The 14,002-nt window shown below is 37.6% G+C and overlaps 1 protein-coding gene across 1 annotated transcript in view; it reads left to right on the top strand.

The window, feature by feature from the left end:
- The first annotated feature begins 6,039 nt into the window (after positions 1-6,039).
- Positions 6,040-14,002, top strand: part of LOC130905828 (phosphatidylinositol 4,5-bisphosphate 5-phosphatase A) — a 33,324-nt gene continuing 25,361 nt past the window's right edge. Inside the window, exons 1-2 of the mRNA XM_057819542.1 lie at positions 6,040-6,286; positions 12,208-12,588. Of these exons, the coding sequence (XP_057675525.1) occupies positions 12,212-12,588 (377 nt within the window). The 5' untranslated portion in view covers positions 6,040-6,286; positions 12,208-12,211. The remainder of the gene's footprint in view (positions 6,287-12,207; positions 12,589-14,002) is intronic.

Here is a 14,002-nt window from a genome sequence, read left to right as displayed (position 1 = left end):
AATTTTCCAATCTCAAATATTTTTTCGCATTCAAAAGCTTTTTCTATGATTGATTTTTTTCTTTTTTTGATTGAAATGATTTTTGTTTTTGAAAATATATTTTTTTGAAGCAACTTATTTTTTGATTGACTAATAGAAAAAATTCCTAGCCAAAATGTGGCCCAAACACAAATCAAAATGACTTCAAGCAAAAAAGTTGCTTCAATCAAAAAAAAACAAAAAAAAACAAAGAAATATAGCTTTCACATGCATTTTTTTGAGTTTCAAATTTATTTTTGCAATCAAACACTTTTTTTTTTTTTTTTATTGAAGCGACTTTTTATTTCGTTGAAAGCATATTGTTTATTGCAGCAACTTTTTTTTTTTTTTTTTTAATTGAAGCAACTTTTTTTTAAATTGAATAATTAAGACACAACCTCCATATGGCTCCGCCCAAATTTTTGACTGGGGTAACTACATTGGCACGACACCGGTGGGCGTACCATATTCAATGGATGACGATCTAGTCGAAAAGTATTGCCTAAGCAGCCTTATTTAGTATTCCCCTCAAGAATGATGGGAAACAAAAAACGCTCATTGTCAACTTATTATTATAAATATTCTCGTAAGTTAATTATATTGCTGACACTGCGTTTCGGGGCCATCAACATGTTGTGCACCCCTGCCCCAAAAGTCAAACTCCGCCTATGCAAGTCGTATTTTCTGGAGAACTGGGATATTATTATGAAACCCAAGTTTCCCAGATGGATGGACCTTTTACTTTTCAAAATGGAGGCGCGCGAACAACAAATTGTGAATGTTAAGAAGTTATACGTTTTTTTTTTGTTGTTTAGTTTTTTCCAATATTTATAATAAATGTTCCCGCTTTCTTGACACTAGTACAATAACGTAACTTATTTCTTCCCCAAGTTTTTACTAAAATGTTCAGTTATAAACAAAAACTTACCGTTTGGATGTTGATGCATTCTCTTCTCGTTGTAGTAGATGAATAGGTCTAAAACAGGTTTTTTTTTTGCTATGTCAACTAAAGCACATGGACGGACTCACTCATAATTAGTTAGATTCATATTTCCCAGAGCATGTGAAAGCAGCATTACGTCAGGTTCCTTTCCTACAACATAACTTTCTGTACGTAACGCAACTTGTCTATCTTTTCTCTTAATACACATTAATGCTGATTAAAGTCATAATTACAGTAAATAATTGCACGAAATACTTGTAAACCAAAAATATGTCCGAATACTACGTGTTTATAGGCTTTTACGCTACTACGCAAACCTTCGGAATGACATTCTACATACGTTTGCGTAATTTTCTACGTTACCGTTTTCTTCCAGTATTAAGTCTTAATTGCTGCTAATATGGATTTGAAATACACTTCTAAAACAAGATTATCAAGCGAAATTCTAAAACTAGTGATAAAACAAGAATAGTATCTATTTCTTGTTGTTGGCGAGTACAACCGCCGCGTTGCTGCTACGCAAGCTTGTTTTGAGTTACGTCCCCATTTACCACGACAGCGACGTAAGTTTTTGTACGAAACACATCGTCGTCTCTTTAGCTAACCTACGATTATTCTTTATATATTGTGTTAATTTTATTTTCTGTTTATTCTCTGTATTATAATTTATCCACCACTTGTTTTCAAATAAAGAAATTTAACCTTTTCAGGGACAGTGGTCACTACTGTTGACATCTTATTAAAAAATTATCATTATCTTAACACATTTGCTGCTAGCTCAGGTGTTATGGTAGACAGTAAAAGTAGGAAAATAAATTGAAAACACCTGCTGACGGCAATGGACGCTTGCAGTTCCTCCCAATTGAAATGGATTGGACGTCTATTGCCGTCAATGGCAGATAAGGAGTTAAGCCACGTAAGGTCACGGGCAAAATAAATAAAATTCCCTGAGCAAAAAGCACACGATCCAAACTATTTGAATTCATGCCGTTATTATTATTTTTTCTTCAATTTATTGCGAATTGTTTTTAATTTATTGTTTGACTTTAAAAATATATATAGATATGTAGTTATTGCTATTTATTTATTAGTTATTTACAGGGTTCCCACGGGTCCTTAAAAAGTCTGAAATTTAAAATCCGGACAATCAAGGTCTTAAATTCTCTTAAATTTAATGGAATTGTTTATTGCTTGAGAAATCACTGTCATCTGCCATAAAACTTTTCATGGTGTGTATTTGTTTTATAAATGGCCATGCACTAAATACGAGAGTTTGGAATTAACAGTGATGTGAAAAAAATAAGGACACCCAATGGAAGCATGTATGTTTTGTAACATATTTGGTCATATGGATATTTAATATCGATTTTAACAATCTTGAGAGATTCAAGTAACAAGTAAGAACTAAGCAATTAAAACTGGGAAAAAAAGGTATTTTATAACTTTCTGTAAAATGTAATTTTAAATAAATGCAATTTCTGTTGAGGAATAAATTAGGAAACCCCCACATTCAATCCCAATTAAAATGGAGAAAATAACACACAATTGTATCACATCAAGTGCACATGATTAGAACATCATTACCCATTGTTTTGAAGGAGGCTTGCCTTAATTAAACCTCTCATTAGTTTGGTGTGCCCCTGACTGTTGAAGTAAGAGAAAACACCATGGTGAGATCAAAGGAGCTGTCTGAGGCCTTCAAAAAGATGATTGTAGACACTTATGAGTCTGGTAAGGGATTTCAAAAGATCTCAAAAGAATAAAAAATCTGCCATTCCACTGTCTGGAAAATAGTTTACAAGTGGAAGACATTCAAAACAACTTCCAACATGCCCAAGTCTGGCCTTTCAAGCACGTTCACCCGAGAGCAGACCGCAGGATGCTAAAAGAAGTCTGCAAAAACCCTCAAATGTCATCACGGGACCTACAACAGGCTCTTGCTATTGTTGATGTGAAAGTGCATGCCTTTACAATCAGAAAAAGACTTCACAAGTTTAACCTTCATGGGAGGTGTGCAAGGAGGAAACCTTTGCTCTCAAAGAGAACATGAAGTTTGCCAGAGTGAATGTAGACAAAGACCAGGATAGAATAATGTTCTTTGGACAGATGAATCTAAAATTGAATTATTTGGACACCAGAACAGAGGACGTGTTTGGCGTAAACCCAATACAGCATTACAGGAAAAGAACCTCATACCAATTGTGAAGCATGGAGGTGGAACTGTCATGGTTTGGGGATGCTTTCCTGCAGCAGGACCTGGCCAGCTCACCATCATAGAATCCACCATGAATTCTATCGTGTATCAGAGGGTGCTTGAGGAACAAGTGAGATCATCTGTAAAAAAAAATTAAAGCTGAAGCGAAACTGGACCCTGCAACATGACAATGACCCAAACCAAGGGCGTAGGTTTGCATAGGGACAATAGGCACATAACACTACTTTTCAGGGTGCTCAAATTGTTCCCACCAACTTTTAACTTCTAAGCAACCTCATTTGCATTATATAAAGAGTTCAGTTATTTAGGTAATTTAGATTATCTACCCATATTCTGTAATAATAGAATAGACCCTACCATTATTAAGTGAATTATTTTCATTATGTTCAGACTTAGATTTCTCCCTTTTCACTTGCTGAATGTGCCACACCCCCAAACAAACGTTTGGCTGGCTGATGACTTGAAGCCCTCCGCCCCACTACAAAGACACATACTCGCACATCCTGAAAAAATTCAGGTGGACAACATGCTGCCTCCTCCGCCCCCTTCTGAGAGGAGAGATATTAGAAGGTTTTTTTTCCGGCCGCCAGCAGCCACTGCAAGTCATGTAAAAAGATGTATATGTTGTGGCAGTGGGGGAAACACCACTAATTTTGCTACTGAAAGTCCGACCTTAGCATAACATTAAACTTGCTAAACTGCTAAACTACTGCGGTCAGGCCAGCCTCCACAAGGAACAACAGAGTCAAGCTAACTGTCCCATATTTGGATCATTGTTTACATTGTGTGCATTACGGCTATATCGTCTAGGGCTGTCCCAAACGACTAATTTCCTCCCGATTAGTCAGCCGACTATTTTTACGATTAGTCAACTAATCTAATGATTTATTTATTTATTTTATTTTATTTTATTTTTTTTACTACCTTAATCGTGAATTTTTTGTTGAAGCTTATTAATTCACAAAAAACATTTTGGAACACCTAAATTCTTTATTAACGTATAAATAAATAACATAAATATCAATAATAAATCACAAACAATGAGGTCAAATGCTGCTGGCATTAACTAGTGCAACAAAAAAAAAATGCAAACGTAAACACTGTGACTTCACCTTTTTAACAGGAGTCAAAACAATTCTTACTCTTTCTGTGGTATGTCATTGTCTATATTGTTCTAAATGTTAAAATGAATTGCAATGTCCCGGACAATCATTTTCAGAATACTATGTGTGAGTTCAGAGGCTTTTTCTGGTGTGCATTCCGCATTTTTGGGGGAGGGGAAAAAATTTTCAACTTTTGTTTTAACCTAAAAATAGATAAAGCAGAGGGCTCATTGAAATATTACCAAAATTATTTTTGAATAAAAGGCACACATAGTCACAGTAACAAAAATTAAATATATAGTATTAATTTCATAGTATCCTACTATATGTATATACAAGGGGTGTCAAACGATTTAAATTTTTAATCGAGTTAATTACAGCTTAAAAATTAATTAATCGTAATGAATCGCAATTCAAACCATCCATAAAATATGCCATATTTTTCTGTAAATTATTGTTGGAATGGAAAGATAGGACACAAGACGGATATATACATTCAACATACGGTACATAAGTACTGTATTTGTTTATTATAACAATAAATCAACAAGATGGCATTAACATTATTAACAGTCTCTTAAAGCGATCCATGGATAGAAAGACTTGTAGTTCTTAAAAGATAAATGTTAGTACAGGTTATAGTAATGTTATATTAAAACCCCTCTTAATGTTTTCGTTTTATTCAAATTTTTAAAAAATTTCAATCAAAAAATAAACTAGTAGCTCGCCATTGTTTATGTCAATAATTACACCATGCTCAATCATTGTGCTGAAACTTATAAAATCATTTTGGCCGAAGCGCCAGCAGAGGACGCCAAACACCAAAAAAACAAGTAACAAGCAGACATTACACTGCTGTCATTTAAATCTGTTTGAGCGGGGCATATGCATTAATTGCGTCAAATATTTTAACTAGGACTGTCAAAATTATCGCATTAACGGGCGTTAATTAATTTTGTAATTTAATCACGCTAAAATATTTGACGCAATTAACGCACATGCCCCGCTCAAACAGATTAAAATGACAGCAGTGTCATGTCCACTTGTTACTTATGTTTTTGTCTCCCTCTGCTGGTGCTTCGGTGCGACTGATTTTATGGGTTGACATCAACAATGGCGAGCAACTAGTTTATTTTTTTGATTGAAAATTTTACAAATTTTATCAAAACGAAAACATTAAGAGGGGTTTTATTATAAAATTTCTATAACTTGTACTAACATTTATCCTTTAAGAACTACAAGTCTTTCTATCCATGGATGGCTTTAACAGAATGTTAATGCCATCTTATTGATTTATTGTTATCATAAACAAATACAGTACTTATGTACAGTATGTTGAATGTATGTATCCGTCTTGTGTCTTATCTTTCGATTCCAACATTAATTTACAGAAAAATATGGCATATTTTATAGATGGTTTGAAGTGCGATTAATTACTATTAATTTTTAAGCTGTGATTAACTCGATTAAACATTTTAATCGTTTAACAGCCCTAATTTTAACGTGATTAATTAAAACAATTAATTACCGCCCGTTAACGCAATAATTTTGACAACCCTATTCTTAATAAAGAATGGAATATTTAATGGGGTGTCCTAATTTTTTCACATAACTGGGTGAGACATCGCCTACTAAAATTTGTTATCGCGACAGGCCTTACTGTTAACTACGACTGAGGTAGATTTAGTGGTAAGATGATCTCTGCTTTTTATGAGACTCATGCGTCACTGACGGGGGAGTGTCAGTGAGCGAGAGAGAGAGGTAGAGCGAGGCAGGGAGGTTGACGTGCAGGATGCTGTGTCCAGCTGCACGGTGCAACATTAAGTCGGATCAGCGCCAATCCTCTCCCTCAGCATCATTATCATCATCAGTCAACATGCGTGAAGTCACTTGAGCGTCTCCTGTCCGGTGGCCGGTGTTCCTCCAGCAACTCGATCTCTTCGCTCCTCCCTTAAGGAATTTATGAGCTTTGCTCAGTGCTTCACCTTGCAGCAGAACACATTAAAGGTAGGACAAATATCATTTTTATAGACGTCAACATCACTGTCCTATGACATCTGTATTTCAAATTCTTGCCTTTGTATGGATGACAATCATTTGTTGCTTGACTTGAGCCTGTCTGGATGCTAATTTGCATTTCATACATAATTTAAAAGAGGCTCGGGTAAACAAAAGCGTGGCGGTGTGTTGGGGGGGATGTCCAACCTTTTGACCTGTCTGAGCACGACTACATCGCGAGCGGATGTGTGTCCTCCGTTATCATTCAAAGGAGGTCAGGTGCTAATTAACATTGCTCAGGAACAGGACCGACGTCCAAACTTAGTTCCCATTTGCAGAGTCATGATGGCATTATCAGCAGCTGTCTGGGGGGGATAGTTCAGTGGCGTCATTAAAAAAAAAAAAAACAATCAAATATGAAGTGGCATTTGTTTAATGTCGTTAGAACTGCAAATGCGGTTTCAAAATTGTCCAAAATTAACCCTCCCGTTAACCATGTTTTGTTGTACAAGTGTCGAAAAATTAAGCTTAGACTCATTGGCGGCTAGTGACGGCGATAATCGCCCGATCCATTTTGGCTGGAAGGGGCGAATGAACCTGGAATAGGAATCTGAGTGTCCTTTTTATGGTCTGAACAGTTTAAAAGCAACACTTACCTTTTCAACCTTTATAAAATATTTTTATAACAGTTGTGATTAGGGTTGTTCCGATCATTTTTTTCCCTCCCGATCCGATCCCGATCGTTTTAGTTTGAGTATCTGCCGATCCCGATATTTCCCGATTCGATTGCTTTTTTTTTTTTTTTTTGCCCCCGATTCAATTCCAATCATTCCCGATAATTTTTCCCGATCATATACATTTTGGCAATGCATTAAGAAAAAAATGAATAAAACTCGGACGAATATATACATTCAACATACAGTACATAAGTACTGTATTTGTTTATTATGACAATAAATCCTCAAGATGGCATTAACATTATTAACGTTCTTTCTGTGAGAGGGATCCACGGATAGAAAGACTTGTAATTCTTAAAGGATAAATGTGACCTTGTATATTGTGACTAAATATTGCCATCTAGTGTATTTGTTGAGCTTTCAGTAAATGATACTGTAGCCATTTAACTGTTCTGCCCAAATGCGTGATGGGAAGTTCAACCATGACTGTGCGTAGTGGCACCAATTAATATATCTTCTCTGCTTTGGGAAGTAACATAGGTGTTAAGGAAAAGATCAAGCACTACCGTTCTTCCCCACATTGCTTCCACGATATTTTTAATTGTTGAGAGAGGGATTTTAAGGCTTTAGCCAATTAAAAAAAGGCTCAAAGACTGCCAAAATTCTCTCTACTCATTTTACGCTGCCTGTTAGCTCTATATATAGGTAAAACGGCGCCATTATAGATTGAATGCGACAATGCGTGAGTGGGTCGTGCAGCGCATGCGTCAATTGCATTAAATATTTTAACGTGATTAATTTTTTAAAAATTAATTACCGCCGTTTACGCGATAAATTTGATAGCCCTACTTTAAGCCAAAACTAAATACTCTGGATGAATTTAAGACATTTTGTCTGTAACGTTAAATGCAATTAGAAAACGATTTAATTAAAATATATATATATATATATATATATATATATATTTAAAAAAGGCATGTCCGATATTTTTTGCCGATTCCGATACTTTGAAAATGACGTGATCGGACCCGATCGATCGGCATCATCTTTATTTGTGATGATATGTCGACTGACAACTAGTTGAATGACACCTTTTTTATATCTTAAGGGGGGTCTGTCTCGCTTTCATCGGCACTAATTTACTTTGAGGAGGGTGGCAGGAACCCTGCCACACAGAAAAAAACTACAAATGCGCTGACAGCTTTACGGCATACGTCACTTGCCCTTTCCCTATTTACTATAAAGACAGAAGTTGATGCGAACGCTTTCGCGCGAATTCTGTAAAGGTGGCAGAGCAACAAGAGACAAAAAAGTTTTGTCTGAGGAGGGGAAAAAAGGAAGGCTACCAGGATATACACTCACCGGACACTTTAATAGGTACATCTGTCCAACTGCTCGTTAACACTTAATTTCTAATCAGCCAATCACATGGCGGCAACTCAGTGCATTTAGGCATGTAGACATGGTTTAAGACAATCTCCTGCAGTTCAAACCGAGCATCAGTATGGGGAAGAACGGTGATTTGAGTGACTTTGAACGTGGCATGGTTGTTGGTGCCAGAAGGGCTGGTCAGAGTATTTCAGAAACTGCTGATCTACTGGGATTTTCACGCACAACCATCTCTAGGGTTTACAGAGAATAGTCCGAAAAAGAAAAAATATCCAGTGAGCGGCAGTTCTGTGGGCGGAAATGCCTTGTTAATGCCAGAGGTCAGAGGAGAATGGCCAGACTGGTTCGAGCTGATAGAAAGGCAACAGTGACTCAAATAACCACCTGTTACAACCAAGGTAGGCAGAAGAGCATCTCTGAATGCACAGTACGTCAAACTTTGAGGCAGATGGGCTACAGCAGCAGAAGACCAAGCCAGGTGCCACTCCTTTCAGCTAAGAACAGGAAACTGAGGCTACAATTTGCATAAGCTCATCGAAATTGGACAATAGAAGATTGGAAAAACATTGCCTGGTATGACGAGTCTCGATTTCTGCTGCGACATTCGGATGGTAGGGTCAGAATTTGGCGTCAACAACATGAAACCATGGATCCATCCTGTCTTGTATCAACGGTTCAGGCTGGTGGTGGCGGTGTAATGGTGTGGGGAATATTTTCTTTCCACTCTTTGGGCCCCATGGTACCAATTGAGCATCGTTGGAACGCCACAGCCTACCTGAGTATTGTTGCTGACCATGTCCATCCCTTTATGACCACAATGTACCCAACTTCTGATGGCTACTTTCAGCAGGATAATGCGCCATGTCATGAAGCTGGAATCATCTCAGACTGGTTTCTTGAACATATTATTATTATTTATTATTAACATTATTGTAAATAATTGCTTAAATCCCTGAATTCTTCATAGATATGGATGTAAAACAGTCTCGATTCTTTGTTAAAGGAGCAAAGAATCGGGCAGTTAGCATTTATTTTATGTAAATATGTCGAATGTGCTGCTTGTCTTTAAGCCACTGCGGCGCTGCCTTATCACCACAAAGAGCTTTTTACGTTGAAAGATCTTGTGAATAAATGCGTAACTCCCTGAATTCTTTATAGATATGGACGTAGAATGGCCTCGATTCTTGGTTTAAAGCAAAACAAAAACAAAAAAACGGGCAGTTAGCATTTATTTTACGTAAATATGTCGAATGTGCTGCTTGTCTTTAAGCCACTGTGGCGCTGCCTTATCACCACAAAGAGCTTTTTCCGTTGAAAATTCTTGTGAATAAATGCGTAAATCCCTGAATTCTTTATAGCTATGAACGTAAAACAGTCTCGATTCTTGGTTAAATGCAAGAAACCTAGCAGTTAGAAATTATTTGACATAAATATTGTGAATTATGACGCCTTTGCGGTACCGGTTAATTTCTCCCATTGATTTTTTTTCACGTTTCAAAATGCATACATAGTACGAAAAATATAATACAGTGGTACCTCTACATACGATCACTTCGACACACGATCTTTTCGACATCCGACGTAAAATTTGAGCCGCCATTTGTTTCTACATCCGACGAGTTGCTCGAAATACGACGACATGACAGCACTGCAAACGAACGCACGGTGGATTTTCTTGTGTGAGAAATCAACACAGTTTTCAAAAAAAGTTGATACAGTTGGAGAAACAAGGAAAAAAGTGATGCTTACCTTTGAAATGAAGATGCAAGTTATAGAAAAATATGAGCTTGGGGTGCGCGTCCCTGAACTGGCTCAACAATACAGCTCCATGGTCCTCTTCCGACCACCGTTCGCCACTATTTATAAGTTAAGGTGACAATTATTATTGTGGTAACATTGCCAAGGAAATCGCCAGCTTCGTCACGTTTTTATCATTTATTTAAGAACTTATCCAACACAAAACGCCCATTGTCTTAAGCAGTTGACTGCTCTCAAGAAAACGAAAGTATTATCTCTACCGCACCGACCTATCTCACTGAGACGTCAGCTTCGCGGTGCGTTCAGGGACAGTAAAAAGTGTCCGCCATATTAGAATCCGATTCGTTACATTATTTACAGGAATAATTATTAATTATTCTTCTTATTATTATATTATTCTGAATTATTTATTTATAACTTATTTGTTTTTCTATGTTTAATTGCCATTTGTAACAGTGCCAGCAGTATTTATTAAGAATTTAGTGTATGTTTTTAGGCTTTGGAACGAATTAATGGAATTATAATGTATTCCTATGGGAAAATCCTGCTCGACATACGACCATTTCGACTTACAAACAAGGTCCTGGAACGAATTAAATTCGTATGTAGAGGTACCACTGTAATTACCTTGAATCCTCGAACAAATCACTCCTGAGCTAATCCTTCCTGTTTGTATGCGGGACAGCTTTCGTACTTTTTCAACCTAAATCCGGCGTTGGATCGCTGCATAGGTTTGAGAATAACAGCGACCGACTTCGACCGACTGAAGCGGAGTGTGGGAAGGCCCCCTACTTGAAGGCGTGCCGCAGTGTCTGGGAATGTGTCCCGTCAATATCATTGTGAAGTCTATGCCCGGGGACTAACTGTATATGAAAAAAGTTGTATAAAAAGTCATTTTTTGAAGGTGCACCTTATACTAGGGTTGTTCCGATCATGTTTTTTTGCTCACGATCCGATCCCGATCGTTTTAGATTGAGTATCTGCCGATCCCAATATTTCCTGATCAGATTGCTTTTTTTTTGCTCCTGATTCAATTCCAATCATTTCCGATAATTTTTCCCGATCATATACATTTTGGCAATGCATTAAGAAAAAAATGAATAAAACTCGGACCAATATATACATTCAACATACAGTATATAAGTACTGTATTTGTTTATTATGACAATAAATCCTCAAGATGGCATTTACATTATTAACATTCTTTCTGTGAGAGGGATCCACGGATAGAAAGACTTGTGACTTTGTATATTGTGACTAAATATTGCCATCTAGTGTATTTGTTGAGCTTTCAGTAAATGATACTGTAGCCATGCCTATATGCATAATGGGAAGTGGAACCATGACTGCGCGTAGTGCTACCAATTGATATATCTTCTCTGCGTTGGGAAATAACAAGGTGTTCAGAAAAATATCAATTGCTACCTTGCTTCCCCACATTGTTTCCCATGATATTTCTAATCGTAGGGAGAGGGATTGTAAGGCTTTAGCCAATTAAAAAAAGGCTCCAAAGGCTGCCAAAATTCACTCTTCTCAGTTTACACTGCCTTTCGTCTCTCTAAATAGGTAAATCGGCGCCATTACCAATTGAGCGTGACAATGCGTGAGTGGGTCGAGCAACGTATGCATTAATTGCGTTAAATATTTTAACGTGATACATCTTTTAAAAAATTAATTACCGCCGTTATCGGGATACATTTGATAACTCTACCTTAAGCCTAAACTAAAGACTCTGGATGAGTGTAACATATTATGTCTGTAACGTTAAATACAATTAGAAAACGATTTAATTAAAAAATATACATATATTAAAAAAAAAAAAGGCATGGCCGATATTTTTTTGCCGATTCCAATACTTTGAAAATGACGTGATCGGATCCGATCGAAAGGGACATCTCTACCTTATACTGAAGTGCGCCTTACAGTGCGGAAAATACAGTATTTAAAATAGGGGAAAAAATGTACCCTTCAAGGTGTGTTGAAATTTAAAACCGCTCATTTTGACCTGTCGATATAACAGGAGGGTTAAATGGTTCTGTTTTTGCACAATTAAAACCAAAAAACCAGCTCTTCGTTTCTCTGTTAACTGCATTTTGTTCCGTGCAGGCTAATGGATTCCACGCGTCAGAAACCACCCAAATTGCAACCTGGACCACATGACCCAAAACCGGGTCCACTTCGTGCACTACCTGTCAGCTCATCTGAGCTGGACTACCAAGCAATCAAGTCCGGGTCAGCACCGGTGACGCTGGTCGGAATAAGCCGACCGAGACCCACTGCCCTCAGGACTAAATCCGCTACCAAGAATGTAGATTTGATCCCGGCTTGCATCCCGGGACCGCATAGCGCCAACGTCTCGCCTCGGTCCCCGTCTGAGTCCGTGGTGTCTCCTCACAGTCCTCAGGCATCCCTGAACCCAAACTCTAGTCTGAGTCCCTCACCGCCTGCCAATACGACACGAGCCAAGGATGATAGCAGTGACTTCAGGTGAGACTATCACTAGTGACTCTTCTGTTGTGTCTGTTAAGTGCTGTCTGCTTAGCCATTAAGTGCTGACCGTGCTGTGTCCGAACGCAGCAGCAGTAAGCGAGCGAAAACGCGCCTGAAGGCTTCACATGAATCCAAGTCTTTCTTTAAAAGCTCCCAGCTGACAAAGTGATGGAGCTACATTAAATCCACTTGGCAGTCTTCCCATAACCTCCATTGCACATAAACACAAGTAGCACTTTTTATGCTATCCAACTAGAAGGTCTGAAAAAATGGCTCTACAATGGATTAAAAAAAGAAGTCTACTCTCCCCTTTTCAAAGAGCAGTTTTTGTGAGACATCAAGGCTCCCTACAAACACATATTTTCCAACAGGCCTGTCCCTGCGTGACTGTGTCCTAGGCGATGTATAGCTAGGAGAAAAAAATATATACAGTATACATTTTTAGATATACAGCACCGAGCAAAAAGTATGGAATCACAAGTCTTGGACAAGCACTCACTCAGACATTTTATCATGTAGAACAAACTCAGATAAAAAGCTTGAAAAAATAATGAATTAGTTCAAAAGTGCAACTCCTTAGCATTCAGAAACTCTAAAAGAAATGAATAAAAAACATTGTGGTGGTCAGTAAATGTTACTTTTATAGAGCAAGTGCAGGGAAGTATATATGGAATCACTCCATTCTGAGGGGAAAAAAATGGAATCATGAGAAACAAACAAAGAAATAACAATCAAAACACATCTCTAGTATGTAGTAGCACCACATCTGGCTTATATGACAGCTTGCAGTCTCTGAGGCATGGACTTGTTGAGTATTCTTCATCAATTTGGTGCCAACTCTCATTGATTACAGTTGCCTGATCATCCTTGCTGGTCAAAGCCTTGCTGTGGACCTTTTTTTTTTTCAATTTCCACCACAGGTTTTCAATAGGGTTGAGATCTGGGCTATTTGCAGGACATGCCATTGACTGGATGAGTCTTTCTCCAAGGAATGCTTTAAGTTTTAGCTCTGTGGATAATGCATCGTCATCTTGGAAAATGACAAAAATATTTTCAATTGAAGTGATAACATAGCTGTCTAAAATTTCAATGTTAACTTGTGCATTTATTGAAGATTTAACCACAGCCATCTCCCGAGTGCCTTTACCGGACATGCAGCCCCGTATCATCAAGGACTGAGGGAATTTTGATGTTTTCTTCAGGCAGTCATCTTTGTAAATCTCACTGGAACAGTACCAAACAAAAGTTCCAGCATCATCACCTTGTCCAATTCAGATTCTTGACTCTTGATAATCTGATGATGCTGGAACTTTAGTCTAAGTCAGGGGTGCTCAAAGTTTTTTGCTCCAAGATCTACTTTTAAATGAGACAACCTCCCGCGATCTACCTTAAGAGAGGAGGGTGAAGTAAA

The sequence above is a fragment of the Corythoichthys intestinalis genome, chromosome 17, assembly GCF_030265065.1.
Source record: "Corythoichthys intestinalis isolate RoL2023-P3 chromosome 17, ASM3026506v1, whole genome shotgun sequence".
NCBI classification, from domain to species: Eukaryota; Metazoa; Chordata; class Actinopteri; order Syngnathiformes; family Syngnathidae; genus Corythoichthys; species Corythoichthys intestinalis.
The sequence above is the reverse complement of the archived record's forward strand: the minus strand, read 5'-3'. Positions and strand labels throughout refer to the sequence as shown.